Source organism: Oncorhynchus masou, chromosome 11, assembly GCF_036934945.1.
Source record: "Oncorhynchus masou masou isolate Uvic2021 chromosome 11, UVic_Omas_1.1, whole genome shotgun sequence".
Classification (NCBI taxonomy): Eukaryota; Metazoa; Chordata; class Actinopteri; order Salmoniformes; family Salmonidae; genus Oncorhynchus; species Oncorhynchus masou.
This window is the reverse complement of record NC_088222.1, coordinates 22,464,937-22,487,835: the sequence shown is the minus strand read 5'-3', so window position 1 is coordinate 22,487,835 and position 22,899 is coordinate 22,464,937. Positions and strand designations below refer to the sequence as shown.

Below are 22,899 nucleotides of genomic sequence, written 5' to 3'. Positions count from 1 at the left end.
ACTTTGGCGCACATTGAAATGACGCACATGTTTAGAACTACTTTTCCCATCATACTTCGGTTTAATTTAATATGTCGTCATTTCCTCCTTTCTCGAAATCACCATCAGTTAACATGTCGCTCGCTAAAGGTGTCTACAATTTGCTCTTCAGGAGAACATCTACTTTTGCCGTTACCATCATGGTCGGAGCAGTGTTTTTTGAACGAATGTTTGACCAGGGAGGCGATGCAATATTCGAGCAATTGAATCGGGGGGTAAGTCAACTGACAGATCTTCCCGCAGCATACGTCTGACCTTGCTAAGGACAAACGACCGCCTGCCTAGGCTTTTAGCTAACCTAGCTAGCTAGTTTGTCCGTTAGCTATTTGTTTAGCTAGTTAGTTAATTTAACTCTTCATAGGAAGGATGCATCATAGGTCGTTACACGTATAATTCAACGTTAAATGTTGTGTTTTGTTTGTAGAAACTATGGAAACACATCAAACACCAATACGAAACAGAGGAGGAATAGAAGTGGCCTGGCGATGTTCCGGTGGAAAAGAAGCTAACGCCACTCTAGTGTTCTATTCCCCGGACTCGGTCTTCATTGACCATCAGCTGCATGGACATTGATCTGTCACGACGAGGCTGACTACTGGCTACCAGGAACCTCATGGGCGTTAGACTTGTCAGAACTCAGAAAATCATGGAAGTGTTTCCTATCAATTGTTATTGTCATGCCCTCCTGTTCCTCACAATTTGTAAATGTACTGATAAGTTAAAACTGTTAATAAACTCAACATAAACCTTCACGTTTTGAATTGTAGAATCAGAAAACTAGCAAGCATTTCTTGACATTCTCTTGTTTGATAATATTATTCCCTGCCATGACTGATGTTACTTTAGTGGCATTCCATTGTACAAAATAACTCACTGTATCAAAGTTCTATAGTATAACTTGTTGACACAAACAACTCAAACTTGAAGAATTGCACCAATCCACAGGTATCAATGCTCAAGTCTAATACAGTTGATGTCAAAAGTGGGCACTGCCCTTCAGTCAGTCCCAGTAAGAACCAGAAGTTTTCTACCAGAATACTCAATACAAGCTATCAGTAGCCCTTCTTTAACAAGGCATTGCTGTCCTATGTTCCCCTCACTGGGAGAAGTGGTCAATGGCAGGGAGGAAGAGCGAGGGTTCACTCGTCAATCTGACCATGACTTACAGACTGCCTGCCTTCCTGCCATTGGGACTTCAACTCCCATTGTTGGGGTGGAGACAAAACCATCTCGCCATTATATACAGTATCAATTTGAAGGGCTTTATTGGCGTGGGAAACATGTTTACATTGCCAAAGCAAGTGAAATAGATAAATGAACAGGAAACATTACACTCACAAAAGTGTCACAGGAATAGAGACATTTCAAACATTGTCTTATGTACAATGTTATAATGATGTGCAATAGTTAAAAGTACAAAAGTAGAAAATAGATGTAAATATAGGTTGTATTTACAATGTTTGTTCTTCACTGGTTGCCCTTTTCTTGTGGCAACAGGTTACAAATCTTGCTGCTCTGATGGCACACTGGTATTTCACCCAATAGATATGGGAGTTGATCAAAATTTGACTAATATGAATGAGGGATTGTATCTCTGGTTTCATGCCACATTCAAAACAACTGGGAAAATGCGAGGTCATATCATGACGTCAGAGCTCTAGAAAGAGGTCGGAGTTGGAATATCGAGGTGGATGACACGTTCAAATTGATTTTTTTCAGTAGGAGCTCGTTTTTTCCCAGTTTTGAAAGTGTCATTAATGTCCTGCTCTATGTTGGGAACACAAGATGGAGCTATTTCCTCTATATGGAGAGTCCATCTGGCATCATTCTATCCATGTCCTATTTATGTAATACTTTATATCCCACATCCAAGGTCGGCAGTAGCGGTGCGTGGGTAAAATCACCAGGAAGCAAGCAAGCCCCCCCATCCCATAAAAAGCAATATTACAAAATATGTGTCAATTGCATTGTTTTTTCTGTAACTTGTTAGTTCATATGCTTTTGGCAGCAGGCGCCGTTTTAAGATGAGGGAGGACAATTTTTTTGTCTCATGAACATTGCCTTATTTCTATTACAGCATATTGGATGACTGTCATTCATATTCCATTTATCAAGTTCAATGTAACATCGATAGGTTTAGGGTACTACATGATACTCAAATTTTCCCTATACCCATCAAGACCATCAACCTAGCCTATGAATGAAAGTTTATCATGTAGGTGTACACAGGTCGATAGAAATTTGACAGTGACACATTCAATACCGCCTTGCGCGCACTTGCCTGCATCTAGCTGATCTAGGGTGTAATCATTAGTCCATTAGTGGACAAATCCGGGTATGCTTATCCCTATTCCGTTTAATTCTGTTTAATAACAGAATTGGCGGAATGAATACACCACTGATCACACATAAACATAGTTTCTTCTCACATGTATGTGCTCTCCTACATCATTGTCACTATGTAAAGTAACGTCATAGTCAACATATCTAATAGAACTAACGTACTAGTAAACCTGCTACAATCATGCAGTAACGTTAGTGTGCAGTTCAATAAGCAGTTTAGCAGTTACACCGATGAGCCTATTGTCGCATTTTGTGAGTCAACTACTTACCAAATGTTATACACTGCAGTGCTAGTTAGCTGTATCTTATGCTTATACTAGATTCATTATCTGATCCCTTGATTGGGTGGACAACATGCCAGGTCATGCTCCAAGAGCTCTGTTAGGTTGGAGAACGTCCTCTCGATGTTGTCATAATTATTGTGTAAGTCTAATGAAGGGGGTGAGAACCATGAGCCTCCTAGGTTTTTTATTGAAGTCAATGTACCCAGATGAGGTCATAAGCTAGCTGTCCTCCGACTACACCATGGCACTACCCTACAGAGTGCTGTTGAGGCTCCAGTAAACATTCATTGCAAAACCATGTGTTTTAATCAATTATTCGGTGACGTGAATATATTTAGCATAGTTTTATCAAAAAAGGATAACTTTTTAAATGTTTTATTATTTTTTATTATGAAATTCTCTGAGGATGGTCCTCCCCTTCCTCCTCTGAGGAGCCTCCACTGCTTGACATCGTGATATATAAGCCTAAGGCCGAGACAATAATTAGGCAGTGGGAGAATAAATTCAACCACACATTTGTTTCATTACAAAACCATATAGCAACATCTGTCCTGCTGAATCGGCACCAAAGGTCCTGGCGGCCACAGCCTGACAGAGCTGTGTCGCCTAGGGGGGGGGGATCTCTTCTGGGCCCCGAAGGACAGGACAGACATTTATTCGGAGGAGCAGGAGGAGGCGAGTTTGATAAGGACTCACCCCGTTCCTGACCTAAACACCGAATAAAGCCTTTTAACAAAGTGACTTTTTAACATGTTTTCCATGTCTTAAAAATGTTTTACATTTGTTAAATCATTTATACACACTTCAAATGGCTTTTACAGAATTTGATGTTTTACATAAAAAAGTAATTTTATTTCTGGTTGTTTTTATTGGTTTTAACAACATGTACTTTTTCACAAACTTTTTTGTAATACTGAAATGCTGTGTTTTATGCTTTTATGCCGTTTTTTATATGTATAAAATGATGTGCAAAAATATATGAGCTGTTTTAAAGGAAATGCAACAATAAAACTTCTCCAAAATAAAAATAAAATAAAATCTGTCCTGTGAAATCCACAAAACATATTACATGTAACACGGGCTCCCGAGTGGCACAGAGGTCATATCCCTGCATCTCACTGCTTGAGGCATCACTACAGACACCCTGGTTCAAATCCAGGCTTTATCACAACCACCTGTGATTGAGAGTCCTATAGAGCGGCGCACAATTGGCCCAGCGTCACCCAGGTTTGGCCGGTGTAGGCCGTCATTGTAAATAAGAATTTGTTCTTAACTGACTTGCAAAAGTAGTTAAATAAAGGTTAAAAAGGACCTTACAGCATGGTCAAGCAAGGTAATGTTTCTGACATTTTCAGACTTCTAAACAACTATTGATTTAGAACCATGGAGAGTTACAGCAAGTCGCAAAGAAAACAGGAGCTGCCTCCACTATTCCAGCACCATTTCAACTTTAACATTTCAGCATCATCTAATCACCTATGTTTAATCTAATACAGCGACAAATAAAACATACCAAAAACGATTTAATCCAATCAATGTAAGCTAAATATGATGTGTCTGTCCATGGTACTGATTTGTGTTTTTTTTAATAGAAAAAACATGTTGACTCACCCTACTTCTAAAGAAACACCAATGCCAACTTCCTCTTTCATGTTGCCTAAATGGTCTATAACTCTGTCATCAGTACACAATTGTAGTTTTTGTTGTCCTAGGCAACTTGCTAAAATGCTTGCTTGCTAGGCTAACTTCCTTTAATGGGCAATGGTGCACCAGGTGAGCTAGTTAACATTAGCATGCTACATCTGGCTACATATTGAACTTCCATCCTCTCAGGCCATGGGCACAGTGTATTAATTTATAGTTGGATTAGAATCGTCATTATAATCATTGGCCAGTAACGAGAATTAAGTAAAATTACAAGTCCAAATCCCTATCTCCATCCATGGCTAATTTAGGAAAGGGACGATTTTAGCTAGCTAGTTAGCCACCGGAGAACAGCAACACAACAAGACGCAACAATTCAAGTTTTTTTTCTGTCAATGATGTTTGGCTTCTGATGTGATGTCATGTGATTGGTCTGAAGCCAAATCCAAACTGGCTTCCCTTGACACCTTTTGGTGCGCCAGGATTATTCACAGCTGAGCTCACCCTCTTAAGATCAATGTCTAATTTCTGACACAAAAAAAGCAACATTTGGAGAGAAAAAAATGCAGGTGGATGATGGCTGTGCTTAGGGTAACGCAACAAAGGAAAATAAATGGCTACAGTTGACAGATTTTTAGTTATATAATACAATACATTTTTTAGGACGGGCATTTTGCCAAGCTAAACTGTGTGTGTAATCGGGGTAAGATACTTAGCCCAATAGAAGATTATGCCATAGGATTTCACAGAAGTGTCCCTATTTTTTACCTCACCTGCACATGAATTCTCCTTCTTCTTTGACCTTGTCCTTACACTCCATTATCTACAGTTAAACTAAACTCATAGTCTTTAAAATGACATTTCAAGAGCAAATCGTTTTTCAAAAGTTTGTAATAATTAGATTTTTTGGGAAGAAATTCATTGGCATATATCTGATTAAATATTGATTACACACACACAGAGATACACACACCCGCACATTAAACATTTCATAACAATAACTTAACACATTGGCATTTTCCCAGATATTTTTATTGACACAGAGGTCGCAAATTATTCCCATCCCAGTTAAATTTGAGCATAGCTCGATAGCCCACCTGACACTGCCACAGGTAACAGAGAGGAGCCCTTTACAGAACAAGCATTCTGCATCCCCTTCTTTTATAGTGTTTGTTGTGGTTTTTGAACCTGGAGGAACCTTTTTTAGTGTCACAGATTCTTTCAGCATTACAGGTTTCTTTCTTCCTTTGCTTTCTTCTTTCCCTAGTAGTTTTTTCACTTGTTCTCCGGGAACCTCTTGTGGGGGGAAGCTGTCAGGACTGTAGCCGGCTCAACCTTTCTTTTCCTCGCCTCGTATATACTTGGCTTGGGGAACAACCCCAATATGACCCCTACCTCTGTTTGTTGTTGTAGAACTGGTACTTAAAAAAAAACAAATAAACAACAACAAGATCTCATGCGTATTGGTTCAATAAACACATTTATAATCATTCTACATCCTACTATATATTTCCTAAAATGTGTGCTGACGTTTCTTTCTCTTACCAACATCCGGAGTAAGGTCACTGGAGGCCTGTGGGTGCTGGGTAGGCTGTGGGGTGGAGGTTGTGGCAGAGGTTGATTCACCAGGTCACATTCGAAAGAGCCAGTGAAGACTGGTAACCCACCCAAATGGCTGTAGCCTGGGATTTTGAACTGCTTGTCTCGGTGGTGCCTCATAGTTTTGGGTGGCACTTTAAAAGCACAGGCAGCTGCCTTAATGCCCTACCCATTTTCAATAATATTTAGGGAACAACTAAGTGCCTCTTCGCCATAGCCACCACAATCAGATCATTCCTTGAAAACTCACACCTGAAAAGGAAGTAGCTATGCTAGCAGACATTAGCTTATGCTGACTAGCTGGCTAGCATTTATTTATCTTCAGACTTTCTGCAAGTGAGGTTGCTCGGTAGCTAACTGGGCTAGCCAGTGCCAAAATAGTATATAGATCTTTCTACTGTGTTATTTCACTGTGTGTTTGTTTATCCCATGTGTAACTCTGTGTTGTTTGTGTCGCACTGCTTTGCTTTATCTTTGCCAGGTTGCAGTTGGAAAGGAGAACTTGTTCTCACCTGGCCTACCTGGTAAATTAAAGGTGATATTTAAAAAATGTAAAAAATAAAAATTACAGCCAGAAACACGATCAACCAGAAAGGGGCCACATTGAAGGGGGGGATTATTGCAACCAACATACTAACCTAACATATTACTACTTTACTCAAAAACAATAAAAAAAAATATATTTTTAAACTAGTGGATGATTTATCTTAAGGTTTCCCTATAAATAAAAATATACAGTTGAAGTCGGAATTTTACATACACCTTAGCCAAATACATCTAAACTCAGTTTTTCACAATTTCTGACATTTAATCCTAGTAACAAATCCCTGTCTTAGGTCTGTTAGGATCACCACTTTATTTTAAGAACGTGAAATGTCAGAATAATAGTATAGAGAATGATTTATTTCAGCTTTTATTTCTTTCATCACATTTCCAATGGGTCAAAAGTTCACATACACTCAATTAGTATTTGGTAGCATTGCCATTAAATAGTTTAACTTGGGTAAAACATTTCGGGTAGACTTCCACAAGCTTCCCACAATAAGTTGGGTGAATTTTGGCCCATTCCTCCTGACAGAGCTGGTGTAACGGAGTCAGGTTTGTAAGCCTCCTTGCTCGCACACGCTTTTTCAGTTCTGCCCACAAATTTTCTAAGGGATTGAGGTCAGGGCTTTGTGATGGCCACTCCAATACCTTGACTTTGTTGTCCTTAAGCCATTTTTCCACAAATTTGGAAGTATACTTGGGGTCATTGTCCATTTGGAAGACCCATTTGCTACCAAGCTTTTAACTTAACTGATGTCTTGAGATGTTGCTTCAATATATCCACGTAATTTTCTTGCCTCATGATGCAATCTATTTTGTGAAGTGCACCAGTCCCTCTTGCATCAAAGCACCCCCACAACATGATGCTGCCACCCCTGTGCTTCACGGTTGGTATGGTGTCTTCCTTTTCCCTCCAAACATAACAATGGTCATTATGGCCAAACAGTTCTACTTTTTCTCCAAAAAGTACAATCTTTGTCCCCATGTGCAGTTGCAAACTGTAGTCTGGCCTTTTGGGGCGGTTTTGGAGCAGTGGCTTCTTCCTTGCTGAGCGGCCTTTCAGGTTACGTTGATATAGGACTCGTTTTACTGTGAATATAGATACTTTTGTACTTGTTTCCTCCAGCATCTTCCGAAGGTCCTTTGCTATTGTTCTGGGATTGATTTGCACTTTTCGCACCAAAGTACATTCGTCTCTTGGAGACAGAACGCATCTCCTTCCTGAGCGGTATGTTGGCTGCGTGGTCCCATGGTGTTTATACTTGTGTACTATTGCTTTTACAGATGAATGTGGTACCTTCAGGCGTTTGGAAATTTTGCCCAAGGAAGAACCAGACTTGTGGAGGTCTACATTTATAAGTGAAATAATCTGTCTGTAAACAATTGTTGGAAAAATTACTTGTGTCATGCACAAAGTATATGTCCTAACTGACTTGCCAAAATGATAGTTTGTTAACAAGAAATTAGTGGAGTGTATGTAACCTAAGTGTATGTAAACTCCCGACTTCAACTGTATATACATACAGTACCAGTCCAAAGTTTGGACACCTAATCATTCAAGGGCTTTTCTTTATTTTTACTATTTTTTACATTGCATAATAATATTGAAGACATCAAAACTATGGAATAAAACATATGGAATCATGTGGTAACCAAAAAAGCGTTATACAAATAAAAATATATGATATATTTGAGATTATTCAAAGTAGCCACCCTTGCCTTGATAACAGCTTTGTACACTCTTGACATTCTCTCAAACAGCTTCATGTGATAGTCACCTGGAATGCATTTCAATTAACAGGTGTGCATTGTTAAAAGTTAATTTGTGGAATTTCTTTACTTCTTAATGTGTTTGAGCCAATCAGTTGTGTTGTGACAAGGTAGGCGTGGTATGCAGAAGATAGCCCTCTTTGGTAAAAGACTCAGACTTAACCAGCATGGCTACCACAGCATTCTGCAGCGATACGCCATCCCATCTGGTTTGCACTTAGTGGGACTATCATTTGTTTTTCAACAGGACAGTGACACAACACACCTCCAGGCTTTGCAAGAGCTATTTTACCAAGAAGGAGAGTGATGGATTGCTGCATCAGATGACCTGGCCTCCACAATCACCTGACCTCAACCCAATTGAGATGGTTTGGTTTGAGTTGGACTGCAGAGTGAAGGAAAAGCAGCCAGCTAGTGCTCAGCATATGTGGGAACTCCTTCGAGACTGTTGGAAAAACATTCCAGGTGAAGCTGGTTGAGAGAATGCCAAGAGTGTGCAAAAGATGTCTACTTTGAAGAATCTAAAATCCAAAATATACACTTCTGCTCAAAAGTTTGAAGTCACTTGTTCTTGTTTTCCATGAAAACATGCATGAAGGAAAAAGGAAACCGCACACTGCTCTTGGTAGTATCACTGATATTTAATAAGCTTACGTATCGGCCTCATGGCCTTCATCAGAGCTTTTGTGAATGTTTTTAAATTAGCACCCTTATGTAGACCTAGCCACGCCCACATCCATTCCACGCATCGAAAGGGGTTGGAGGTAAAGGAAAAACAAATAAGTGCTACTAAATATATGCATCTCACAAACACTACAAAAGTGTATAAATAAGACACTTTAAACACATCCATAAAACCACAATGAGGATACTGCAAGTTTTCATTAATCATTGGGTACATCGTAGAAAGAACATCAGAGTAATCTTAAATAGGCACATAATTCAATCATAAGTTCAATTAAAAGTTCAATCAGGAGAAACGACAGGGATGATCCAGTCGCAGTACATTTTAATGACCTAAAGCATAACATTTCTACCTTTAGATTTTGTGGCATAGAGAAAGTTAAGATACCAGACAGGGGAGGTGATATTGATGATACTCTGAGCAAAAGGGAATGTTTTTTGGATTTTCACCCTCCAGACAATATTTCCTAAAAGACTTAATGATGAAATGCCTTTGTATGTTATGTTGTGAATTTGAACATGAATTATGTGCCTATTTAAGATTACTGATGTTTTTCGTATGATGTACCCAATGATTAATGAAAACTTACAGTGTCCTCATTGGGGTTTTATCGATGTGTTTAAAGCGTCTTATTTATACACTTTTGTAGTGTTTGTGAGATGCATATATTTAGTAGCACTTATTTGTTTTTCCTTTACCTCCAACCCCTTTCGATGCGTGGAATGGATGTGGGCGGGGCTAGGTCTACATAAGGGAGCTAATTTAAAAACATTCACAAAAACTCTGACGAAGGCTGTGAGGCCAAATACGTAAGCTTATTAAATATCAGTGATACTACCAAAGCAGTGTGTGGTTTCCATTTTCCTTCATCTTGTTCAACTGTTGCCATGCACCTGCAAAGAGATTGCTCAGATGTGCAAGTGCCTTTTGAATTTCATGAAAACAAGCATGAAATTAGTTGCAAAATGAATAGGAAATATAGTCAAGATGTTGACAAGGTTATAGATAATTTAAATAATAATGATTGTGTCCTTCAAACTTTGCTTTCGTCAAAGAATCCTCCGTTGGCAGCATTTACAGCCTTGCAGACCATTGGCATTCTAGTTGTCAATTTATTGAGGTAATCTGAAGAGATTTCACCCCATGCTCCCTGAAGCACCTCCCACAAGTTGGATTGGCTTGATGGGCATTTTGTACTTACCATACGGTCAAACTGCTCCCAAAACAGCTCAATAGGGTTGAGATCTGGTGACTGTGCTGGGCACTCCATTATAGACAGAATACCAGCTGACTGCTTCTTCCCTAAATAGTTATTGCATAGTTTGGAGCTGTGCTTTGGGTCATTGTCCTGTTGTAGGAGGAAATTGGCTTCAATTAAGCGCCGTCCACAGGGTATGGCATGGCATTGCAAAATGGAGTGATTGCCTTCCTTCTTCCAGATCCCTTTTACCCTGTACAACTCTCCCGCTTTACCACCACCAAATCACCCTGAGACCATCACATTGTCTCCACCATGGTTGACAGATGGCGTCAAGCATTCTTCCAGCATCTTTTCATTTTAACTGTGTCTCACGAATGTTCTTCTTTGTGATCCGAACACCTCAAACTTAGATTTGTCTGTCCATAACACTATTTTTTTCCCAATCTTCCTCTGTCCAGTGTCTGTGTTCTTTTGCCCATTTTAATCTTTTCTTTTTATTAGCCAGTTTGAGATATGGCTTTTTCTTTGCAACTCTGCCTAGAAGGCCAGCATGCCAGAGTCGCCTCTTCACTGTTGACGTTGAGACTGGTGTTTTGCGGAAACTATTTATAGAAGCTGCCAGTTGAGGACTTGTGAGGCTTCTGTTTCTCAATCTAGACACTCTAACGTACTTGTCCTATTTCTTGCTCAGTTGTGCACCGGGGCCTCCCACTCCTCTTTCTCTTCTGGTTAGAGACAGTTTGCACTGTTCTGTGAAGGGAGTAGTACACAGCGTTGTACGAGATCTTCAGTTTTTTTGGCAATTTCTCGCATGGAATAGCCTTCCTTTTCTCAGAACAAGAATAGACTGACGAGTTTCAGAAGAAAGTTATTTGTTTCTGGCTATTTTGAGCCTGTAGTCGAACCCACAAATGCTGATGCTCCAGATACTCAACTAGTCTAAAGAAGGTCAGTTTTATTGCTTCTTTAATAAGCACACAGTTTTCAGCTGTGCTAACATAATTGTAAAAGGGTTTTCTAATGATCAATTAGCCTTTTAAAATAATAAACTTGGATTAGCTAACACAACGTGCCACTGGAAAACAGGAGTAATGGTTGCTGATAATGGGCCTCTGTATGCCTATGTAGATATTCCATTTGGATAAGAGCGTCTGCTAAATGACTTAAATGTAATGTAAATGTAAAAAATCAGCCTTTTCCAGCTACAATAGTCATTTACAACATTAACAATGTCTACACTGTATTTCTGATCAATTTGATGTTATTTTAATGGGCAATTTTGTTTTGCTTTTATTTTAAAAACAAGGACATTTCTAAGTGACCACAAACTTTTGAACGGTAGTGTAATTTTGATTTGTTTAACACTTTTTACTACATGATTCATATTGTTGATGCCTTCACTATTATTCTATAGTAAAAAATAGTAAAGATGAGAAAAACCTTTGAATGAGTAGGTGTGTACAAACTTTTGACTGGTACTGTGTGTGTGTGTGTGTGTGTGTGTGTGTGTGTGTGTGTGTGTGTGTGTGTGTGTGTGTGTGTGTGTGTGTGTGTGTGTGTGTGTGTGTGTGTGTGTGTGTGTGTGTGTGTGTGTGCGCAAAAATAGATGTAATTTAATTGGATTATATCCACAGCTGTTTCTAAATGACAATGTTTTTTGATCAATTTACCTCAAAATAGTTTTGATGGAATTACTTTTTATCAAGATTAGTAGCAGCCAGAGGAACTGTTTAAGAAGAATGGAATCAGGAGGGAATAAGCATGATTTCCAGGTTTTTTGAAAATCTGGGAATTTGGAGAAAGTTACCAGATTTTTGAAACCCTAGTCACATCATAAAACTCTGATCGTGTCTGTTCATTCTGGGTCGTTTTATGGCTGTGTTTGTTTCCAATCATGAAATTTCATGATGTCGGCATTTTCCATTCCTGTTTCAGCAAACAGTAAATGAAAAGAACATGTTGTAGCCTACACAGAAGGTCCACAATGTCCCATTCATACCACAGTGAGTATAGACGAGACACTTACAAACAGGTAATCATACCCATAGAAAAGTCCTGCCAATTGCTTGCGGTGTGATATACAGTCCTTTTGGAGCCATGGCCCATATCCAAAGAACATTCATTTATGCTAAATTTCAGAAAAATACAATTATCAATGAATGATCCTGTACCGTCTTGGCATTCAAAAGACATTAAGACAACAATTTCAACCATATTTAGGGAACAACTTTTGTTTGTTACTGTGGTCTAGTTTTCCAATTAGGCCATTCTGACATTTAGGTGTTATATCACTCTAGGTTTTCTGCTTTGCTTAGCAGAAAATATTAGCTTTTCCCCTCAACTCCAGCGATGTAATGGCTACCAGATGTTAATGCTTTCATAGGGTGTCTATGGTAGCCACTGTCTCCCAATAGTATTCTGGGACATGGTTGAGTTGGCAGTTGCTTCTCAATGCTTGGCATTCTGTTATGGACCAAGCTCCAGGGAGATGTTTAAACAGGCAGTCAAAACATAATTCTAGTCCTCATCCCACCACTAGACCCCATACTTTTTCCACAGTAAAACTTATAGAATTAAATAATGATGCAGTAGCGCCTATGCATGCAGCCATTCATGTCTTGGAAGCATCAATATGATCGACCTTTCACAACATGACAGCTGGTCATCTGCCAATCTTACTGCATGACTTATGTTAAATAACTTATTTTCAGGACCTTGTTGCCCTTAAATGGGTCTTTGCTTTGTCTGAGAGTCCTGAGAGCGAATGAGAGATGTTCCTGTCTAAGCAGGTCACAGCATGGATTCAGGATGACCGGCACCAACAGTCTGTAATCAATTAAACAGCATCTGATCTTCTGTAGCATTTACAGCTGCATCAAAGTCTACCATTCCCCCAAAAAACTGCACACACAACTGCAACACATGTGTCAGACAGCCACAGGGCCCTCAACACAGACCCCAAGCTGTTCTACCATCAACACAACACACCTCTTGTTTGTCTGAGGCCCTGATGTGGCTTCACAGTTCTGGGCTGTGGGATCGGCTTTCCAACTTAAAACATTTAGGAGATGCAAATTCCAGGTTTTTGGAGGTGTTTGGTTTATTCAATATGAACAAATTAGCAAATGTTGGGTACAATAATGACGATTGATCAAGGTAAATAAGTATTCAGACCTCCTAGCACTCACTGTTATACAATACATTGATTTGAGAATAGCTATGGTGAAGGAAAATAAAAAGTTAAAATAGAAAGACTACTGCATTATATCATAACATTTCTCAAGATGAAAAACACCCACAGAAGGGAAAATATTCCATCGATATTCGATTTGGTGCAAAACACAATGAAACAAATATGCCCCCAAAAATATTTCAGACATCTCAACATCTGCGTTGTTTTCTCAGAATTGAAAATCAATAACACTGACCTCACTAACTTGCAGCCTGAGGTGGCATCACTGCAACCCTTGGAGCAATAGTCTTTGTTTTTGAGTCTATATTTCCTTCCTTGTTTTTTTTTCGAGGAGGCTTTCTCATTGGGGCCTTCTTTACTGTGGAGTCTCCCTTCTCTGAACTGCTTTCAGAGTGGTTAGAGTCCTGTTTCACTGGGATTTTGGCTACTTTAGATGGCGTATCTGGCAGAGGCTTCTGTGAACTAGCGGATGTGGGAAGCAGAGCCTTTGCTCCAGTCTTTTGGGGCAAGGTGGGCTTCTTTCTATGGGCCTGGAGTTGAGACAGGCTCTCCTCACAGCAGCCGGTCTGACTCCTGTTCAGGCTCTGAGTCTTCTCCTTTAGCTGAGCAGCTAAGAGAGAGGCTGCCTCTGAGTGTATGTTCAGTTGGTTAACCTCCCTGTTTAGGGATAAACTGGGGCTCTTCTCTGCGGACTCTCTTTGGATTTCAGGCTTCCGGTCAGCACGGAAGTTGCCCATTTTCCTGAGGACACTCTGCACTGCCCCGTTGATATGCTCTATCTGCAACATACCAGATCTGCTTTTAGTTGGCTTCTTCTCCCCTTGGAAGCCAGCCCCATCTGTACATGCAGACTCTGCGGCATTGGGAGCTTGCTGCTTGCTGGCTTTCTTCCTGGAACTCGTTTTCTCCTCAGCCACAGTCTTTTCCTGACTTATATTATTCTGTTTCGGCCCAGGAGATGCATGGACCCAGGATAGCTTTGGCTTTGTGGAGGGGTCTGGTGGTCGAGGTTTAACCCTCTCAGCAGCTGAAGGCTTTCCATTGTCTTTGACGGTGTTTGACACTACATTGTTTTCCTTGCTGGACTGCTGGGGTGGCTGCGGAGCATGGGCCCGGAGGGGGATGCTGTTGGCTGACTCTGTGCCTCTGCAGGAGCCCTCATTCTCTGAGGACTTCTGGAGTGGCAGCTCACTGGTGTTAACTGAGAACTGCATAGTCATGTCCATGTTCTCCAGCAAAATGTCTACCTCAGAGATATCATCATAATCAGCCAGTACTCTAGTCTCTGTTGTGTTGATTCTGTTCCCTTTATTTTTGTTCTGTTCTCCAGGTTCTAAAGAGAGGAGAGAGTTCAAACGACAATCATGTTCTTTTCAAATAAATAAACGATAAGCAGAATCAGACTCCCCTTTCAAACCTGAGATGTTGAGGAAATGAAAAATAATGCCCTGGGAATGTTTTAAATGCTGTATTTCCTGTTGATGTTTACTCTTGAAACTAGGGCCTTAATTGGATGACATGGCAGCAGATTAGTAATTGTATTTGGGGTAGATCAGCTTTAATAGTGCAGATAGATTGTGGCTTCCATCAATATAATTGTCTGTATCATTTCCAATCCCCCATATATATATTTTTTAAATACATATACACATATATATATACACGCAGTACCAGTCAAAAATGTTGACACACCTACTCATTGAAGAGTTTTTCTTTATTTGAACTATTTTCTAATATTGTAGAATAATAGTGAAGACATCTCAACTATGAAATAACACATATGGAATCATGTATGAACCCCCAGAAAAGTGTTAAACAAATCAAAATATATTTTATATTTGAGATTCTTCAAAGTAGCCACACATTGCCTTGATGACAGCTTTGTACACTCTTGGCATTCTCTCAATCTGCTTCATGAGGAATGCTTTTCCAAAGTCTTGAAGGAGTTTCCACATATGCTGAGCACTTGCTAGCTGCTTTTCCTTCCCTGTGCGGTCCAACTCATCCCAACCATTGGGTTGAGGTCGGGTGATTGTGGAGGCCAGGTCATCTGATTCAGCACCGTCACTCTCCGTCTTGGTCAAATAGCCCTTACACAGCCTGGAGGTGTGTTTTGGGTCACTGTCCTGTTGAAAAACAAATGATAGTGGGACTAAGTGCAAACCAGATGGGATGGTGTGCCACTGCCATGCTGGTGCCTTGAATTCTAAATTAATGTCAGACAGTGTCACCAGCAAAGCACCCCCACACCTCCTCCATGCTTCACAGTGGGAACCATACATGCAGAGATCATCCGTTCACATACTCTGCGTCTCACAAAGACACGGCGGTTGGAACCAAAAATCTCAAATTTGGACAGATTTCCACTGGTCTAATATCCATTGCTTATGTTTCTTGACCCAAGCAAGTCTCTTCTTCTTATTGGTGTCCTTTAGCAGTGGTTTATTCGCAGCAATTCGACAATGAAGGCCTGATTCATGCAATCTACTTTGAACAGTTGATGTTGAGATGTGTCTGCTACTTGAACTCTGTCAAGCATTTATTTGGGCTGCAATCTGAGGTGCAGTTAACTCTAATGAACGTATCCTCTGCAGCAGAGATAACTCTGGGTCTTCCAGACTATGGCGGTCCTCATGAGAGCCAGTTTCATCATAGCGCTTGATAGTTTTTGCGACTGCAATTGAGGAAACTTTGAAAGTTCTTGAAATGTTCCATGTTGACTGACCTTCATGTCTTAAAGTAATGATGGACTGTCGTTTCTCTTTGCTTATTTGAGCTGTTCTTGACATAATGTCACGAACGTGTGGAGAGACGGACCAAGGCACAGTGTGATTGGAGTTCCACATCTTTATTTTTAGTGAAATTTAAAACAAACCAAGAAACAAACAACGACCGTGCAGTACTGAGGTGCAACATGCACTCACTCAAAAACAATATCCCACAAAGCAGGTGAGAACAGGGAACCCTTAAGTATGATCCCCAATTAGAAAATGACTTAAATGTAAATGTAAATGTAACAACGATAATCAGCTGCCTCTAATTGGGAACCATACTTAATCCCAAAACATAGAAACAAAATGACTAAAACAACCCCCTAGTCACGCTCTGACCTAAACATCATGGAGAACCGAAGGCTCTCCATGGTCAGGGCTTGACAGTACCCCCCCCCCCAAAGGTGCGGACTCCGGCCGCAAAACCTGAAGCCAAATGGGGAGGGTGGGGGGGGGGGGGTGACTTGTGTCGGTGGCGGCACCGGTGCCGGTCGTAGCCCCCGCCCAGACCCCGGATCCAGCCATCACGCCGGGCTGAACGCCGTGCCTGGACTGGGCATTGGCGCAAAGGAGGACTCCGGGCATGGAGCTGGGTTGGACGCTGTGCCTGGACTGGGCACAGAGGAAGGCTCCGGCCATGGAGCTGGGTTGGCCGCCGTGCCTGAACTGGGCACCGGTGCAGCGGAAGGCTCCTGCCCTGGAGCTGTACTGGGCGCCGCTCCAGGACTCTCCGGAACATTGACTGGAGGCCTAGTGCGTGGAGCCGGCACAGGTGGCACCGGACTGGTGACACGCACCTCAGGGCGAGTGTGAGGACCAGGCACAGGACGTACCGGACTGAGGACACACACTTCAGGGCGAGTTCAAGGGGCTGACTCAGGACGTACCGAACTGGGGAGACGAACTGGAGGCCTGATGCGTGCAGCCGGTACAGGTGGCACCGGACTGGTGACACGCACTTCAGGGCTAGTGCGGGAAGCTGGCACAGGATGTACCGTACTGGGAAGGCGCACTGGAGGCCAGATGCGTGAAACCGGTGCAGATGGCACTGGACTTGTGTCACGCTCTTCAGCACGCCTGTGCTGCAGCATTCTCATCGCGACCACCTCTCTCCGGAATCTTTCATCAAATTCCTCCTCCGACTCCCAAACAGGCTCTGGCACTCTTCGCTGCTCAACCGCCAGCTCCACGTGCTCCCCCACAAAAAGTTATTGGGGTTTCTGTGGCCGCGGTCCCCGTCGTTGCTGTCCCCCTATGTTCCTTGGCGACTCCCACAAAGGAAGGGTCTCGTGTTCTCTCAAGTCCAAAACTCCCTTAACCTCATTTTCACACTGCTTGGTCCTTTGTTGGTGGGATATTCTGTCACGAACGTGTGGAGAGACGGACCAAGGCACAGTGTGATTGGAGTTCTTTATTTTTAGTGAAACTTAAAAGAAACCAGGAAACAAACAACGACCGTGCAGTACTGAGGTGCAACATGCACTCACTCAAAAACAATATCCCACAAAGCAGGTGAGAACAGGGAACCCTTAAGTATGATCCCCAATTAGAAACAACGATAATCAGCTGCCTCTAATTGGGAACCATACTTAATCCCAAAACATAGAAACAAAATGACTAAAACACCCCCCTAGTCACGCTCTGACCTAAACATCATGGAGAACCAAAGGCTCTCCATGGTCAGGGCATGACACATAATATGGACCTGGTCCACCCCTACCTTGTCACAACACAACTGATTGGCTTACACGCATTAAGAAGGAAAGAAATTCCACAAATTAACTTTTAACAAGGCATACCTGTTAATTGAAATGAATTCCAGGTGACTACCTCATGAAGCTGGTTCAGAATTCCGAGAGTGTGCAAAGCTGTCATCAAGGCAAAGGGTGACTACTTTGAATAATCTAAAATCTAAAATATATTTTTAATTGTTTAACACTTTTTTGGTTATTACATGATTCCTACATGTTTCCATATAGTAGTAAAAGTAGTAGTTCTACTTGCACAAACTCATTTGCTAGTAGAAAATAGTAAAAAGTAAAGAAAAACTCTTGAATGAGTAGGTGTGTCCAAACTTTTGACTGATACTGTATATATTATTATTTTCCCCTAACCCTACCACCACTCCCCTAATTGGAGTAAACTAATGGACAACAACAGAGGGGGTTTTAATGCAGCATGCAGTATCATACAGGAGTGACAGGGAAGATTTAGTTTGTGACACTCACCGTCAGGGACAGCATAGACATGTCCATCCTCTGTGGTCTCTGCAGAAGAGGAGGCTCGGGACGACCCACAGGTGGTGGTTTGCTCCGCTGCGGAGGGGGGCTCGATGAAACTACAGTTGAAAGTATTCTCATGGTCATGGTGGGACACTGTGGAGAACAGAAACAGAGCTTCTAACCCTTAGAATCTACATCCACTAAAGATTTGTACTTATCTGTTCACAATGATAAGACACTGAGCTCACTGTCACAGCCATTCAGAGTGAAAGCAAAGCAAAATACCAAGGATAAAGGATGCTACTTTGAATATATTGGGATTTGGCTGGTTTATCATCAATCATGCGAACCCGGTGAAAACACACATTAACATGGATGTTAAACAATCAACAGCAAGTATGACAGAAATGCAAATGAGTTTGTGCAAGTAGTACGTACCATCAACTTTGGGTAGCTTCTGCCGTCTCAGTGGGATGCAAGGAAGCTTAGAGCTGATTCGTGTAAACCCTTCACAGAGTCTTTTGGATTTTTTCTCAGGGCTAAAAGCAAACAACAGACAAACAAAACAAGCAGTAAAGTCTGAGTTTAAATCCAACCAATGTGACAATAGCTCATGATGTACTGTGCCCAATACAAACAACAAAGAATCTGTGTTTTCATTGTGTTTCCACTTGACTTACTCGTTATGTTTGTTCTGTCTACAGATACAGCAGCAACACAACAAGGAGAGGAGCAGTGGGAGGAGACAGGTGACCAGCACCCCTGCTGCCATCACACCCATCCTCTGGTTAGGCTCTGTTCAAAGAGCAGAGGGCACTAATCTGTCAGCATTGCCACAGAATAAACATATTTTCTAAAATAAATATTGTCCCTAAGTGTTTTTATGGTGGATACATACATTACTAATAAGCTTTCTGGAAAAAGCATGCATGTACATTACTCTTTTTTCCCTCATCACATAACATACGTCTGTTTCAGGAAAGTTTCTTACGTAGGTTGCATGCTCCAGTCACTGTGTTGCAGTTGTTGTCATGGCAGGAACAGATCTGGGTACAGTTAACCCCATACTGACCCTCTGAACAGCTCACATTACAGCTGCATAGGAAAGAGAGGCAAACGACATGGCTGAAAACTTCATTGGGCAATATGCTCTTTGCACTATTTTTGCATGTTGAAATGTTTTGCACTCACTAGGCACCAGAGAAGCCAGGGTCACAGAGACACTCTCCTGTAGCGAAGTGACACATCCCATTGAAACAGCTGTTGCAGTTATTGACACAGTTCTCTCCATAGGTTCCATTCAGGCACTTGAGCTCACATCTGTAAAGACAAAAATGGTTGAAAAAACTCAGAGATTATATAATTTCCTTCTCATCATTTCTCTACAATCATCTACATTTGATTATTCAAATCAAATAAACTGTTATTGGTCACATACACATGGTTAGAAGATGTTATTGCGAGTGTAGCAAAATGCTTGTGCTTCTAGTTCCGACAGTGCAGTAATATCTAACAACTAATCTAAAAATTACACAACAACTACCTAATACACACAAATCTAAGTAAATGGGTGGAACAAGAATACATACATATAAATATCGATGAGCAATGACAGAGTGGTACACTTGTAGGCAAGATGCAATAGATGGCATAAAAATACAGTATATACATATGGGATGAGTAATGCAACGTATGTAAACATTATTAATGTGGCATTATTAAAGTGACTAGTGATCTATTTATTAAAGATGATGAATGTGACAGGAAGCTCATAATCCTATTCCTACCGATCACCCATCCAACCAGGGTTGCAGTGGGGGCAATTGCCGTCGATGCGGTTGCAGAAGTGTCCATCTTTGCAGGGTGAGCACACGTCCTTGCAGTTTCCACCAAAGAACCCAGGAGCACACATCTGGTCACACCTGGTGCCATTCCAACCGCGTTCACATGCAACGCAATGTCCCTCTGCCACCTTGCAGGGCTGCTGGCCTTTACAGTGTCCACACCTGGAAGAACAGTAAGACCAAGTCCTCAGTAACATTATAACACAACATGAATAGCATGGACTAACTCAACTCATAACTGTTATACACATGCTAAACTAGTGTTTCCAAATGGTTGGTTCCCTTATAGCTTCTGCCACAGGCTTTCAGCCAAGGCTAGTTCCCTTGTTGCTAGAAACTGGATTGCGGCCATAGGTATTGGTTTTGGTCGCCAACAGCTTTAGGTGGCCAAAAACCTCTAGGTGGGTCACAGCTCAAAACAGTTTGTCAATCACATTTAATTTGACAGCATCACCACATGTCTACCACAATGGACACAGTACAGCAGACAGAAAGAGAAAAGGGCAAAGACATGTTTGTCTTATCCACCTAATTAACCTCTGTGGTCCCAACTAAGTTATCTTTGTCCAACATAGCTGTGTCACAAACCTGTTTCTGCAATTCTGTCCGTAGAACCCAGCTGGACACGGCTCCCTGCAAAACCTCCCTCTGAATCCTGGCCTGCAGGTGCACGATCCATCCGCCTGGTTACAGCGTCCATGGATACACTGACACATGCGCTCGCAGTGAGTACCCCACAAACGCCGTCGACACCTGCAGCGCCCCGTGAGCTGGTCACACGGAGAACCATTGCAGGCACACTGAGCACCACAGTTCCTTCCATACCAGCCGGGGTTGCAGTGGCACTGGCCCGTTCCCACATCACACACAGAGTTTATGCTGCAGTGACAGTTGGTGGAGCACTGGGAGCCCCAGAAGCCTGCGTAGCACGTACAAGCGCCTGTCTCCTGGTTGCATTGGCCCTTCTGGCAATCACAGGCTCTCTCACAGTTTGGCCCCCAGCGATTAGGGTTACAGGTGCAGGCCCCAGTGACATCCTCACAACTTCCATTGGGATGGCAGTCACACTTACCCCTACAGTCAGGTCCCCAGAACTGGGATGGACATTCTACAGGGAGGATGAAAGGCAAATATGTATCAATAATGAGATCATTTGTGTACTAAGTTCTCTCTGGACGTAGGCTACGTAGTTCTGAGTGGTAGGCTACCTGGACTGGCTGTATGTGAAAATGACTAGTGTTAACACATTAACTCTACCTTTAAATAAATGTCAAAATTACATTTAAAAGGGGCAATCTGCAGCTGATACATCCACTGTTGGACTTACAAATGAATGACATGTACCAATTGATTCTTGAAGAATATAACTTATTAATGCCTCAGGAGCTTAGTTCAGCTGTTGTACCCCATCAGAACCCAAAATATAAGCTTGTTTTACTCCAATCTTTGTAAACAGAGTAAATGTAAACAAACATTATATAGCCTCAAAACCAGGTTAAAACTATACTTTTTGGATTGTCAGTCCATGTATCTATAGCTCTGTCTATGAATTGGAGAGTGTTCCCATTTCTCCAGCCCCATCGCTAAGCTTTTTGATATTGTTTCAACAGCTGATGACCACTTTATTGATTGCTGTGAGGTAGTAACAGGATACTTACTCATGTCACAAGTGGCTCCAAAATAACCAGAACGACAGCGGCATTCGTTGGGTCGCACACAAACTTCATTCTCTTTGCAGGTGAAGTTACTCTCACAAATTGCTGAAGGAAAACAATTGAGCGAGTTAGTTCACATTAAATGGTTATGCTTTTAGAAATGAAAGAGGAAATGGTTGTGAAGTCTACTCCCAATGATCGGACTCAGGTTTGTTAATTCCTATAAAAGAGGCGTTCAACTACTCACGTATTAAGCACTCATCTCCTTGCTGTGCGAAGCCACTACAGCATTGGAGCCTGTCAGATATGGGAGGGAGAAACAAATGATCTGTATTTGATTCATATAACCTAACGTCATTTAACTCTTTCTATCAAAACTAATATTATGATCACATTTCAATCATGACAGATAGTCTAATAAATCTAAATATTAAACATGATCCTCATCACTTTGAGATGCAAATCGGTCACAGCATTCAAAGTGCATGGAATTACTGGCACAAAGAGAAAACGAGGCAGTAGACCAAATAAGTGGAGATCTGAGGAAGGTTACAGTATCTGTGTATCGAAGGGCTTGGGTATTCAGAAAATATCAAACTATGTCGAAAAAATATATATGCATGTTTATCTACCTTCACTGACTTAAATTAGGCTGCTGTAATAGTTTTGTCCATCAATGTCAAGCCTAAAACTTATTTAAAACAGGGACACAATCACTTACCCAGCTTCGCATACATTTCTACCTCTGGGATTTAGTTCTTGGCTGTAAATCCCAAAAAATAAGAAATTTAGAAGCACAATTACAAAGACATTTCTGGTTGTTTCCATGTTGTGATGAACACCATCCCACCAAGGGCTTTCCCGTGGAATTATGTCTGACTTTCTTCCAAAAAGCACGTAAACAATTTTTCTATGTCGTCCAAAAAGTTACCCATCCAGAGGGTGGCGGTATGCTCTTGTAAATGAAGTAGCCTACCGGTAGGCTGTTAGCACAAGGTCTATGCTTCAATGACAATTTGCAAATTCGGTATGAAGAAGTAATGGGAAAAAGTAGTAAACCTCTCTGGGCCCTCCCCAATGCAACGACATCACCAACTCCCCAC

At 41.5% G+C, this 22,899-nt stretch overlaps 2 protein-coding genes across 2 annotated transcripts; one reads left to right on the top strand and one right to left on the bottom strand.

Annotated features, from left to right (window-relative positions):
* Positions 1-70: 70 nt before the first annotated feature.
* On the top strand, positions 71-791 carry LOC135548324 (cytochrome b-c1 complex subunit 9). The gene is made up of 2 exons (XM_064977801.1): positions 71-254; positions 464-791. The coding sequence occupies exons 1-2, from the start codon at positions 72-74 to the stop codon at positions 509-511; spliced, it is 231 nt and encodes a 76-aa protein (XP_064833873.1). The 5' UTR covers position 71; the 3' UTR covers positions 512-791.
* Positions 792-13,194: 12,403 nt separating this feature from the next.
* Positions 13,195-22,825, bottom strand: LOC135548323 (scavenger receptor class F member 2-like). Its single transcript, XM_064977800.1, has 11 exons — positions 22,518-22,825; positions 22,044-22,093; positions 21,800-21,901; positions 20,730-21,249; positions 20,085-20,303; positions 19,489-19,617; positions 19,289-19,392; positions 18,978-19,092; positions 18,736-18,836; positions 18,304-18,450; positions 13,195-14,637 (listed from the first exon to the last, which is right to left on the bottom strand). Exons 1-11 carry the CDS (start codon positions 22,622-22,624, stop codon positions 13,544-13,546), a joined length of 2,688 nt encoding a protein of 895 aa, XP_064833872.1. The 5' UTR covers positions 22,625-22,825; the 3' UTR covers positions 13,195-13,543.
* Between the last annotated feature and the right edge of the window lie 74 nt (positions 22,826-22,899).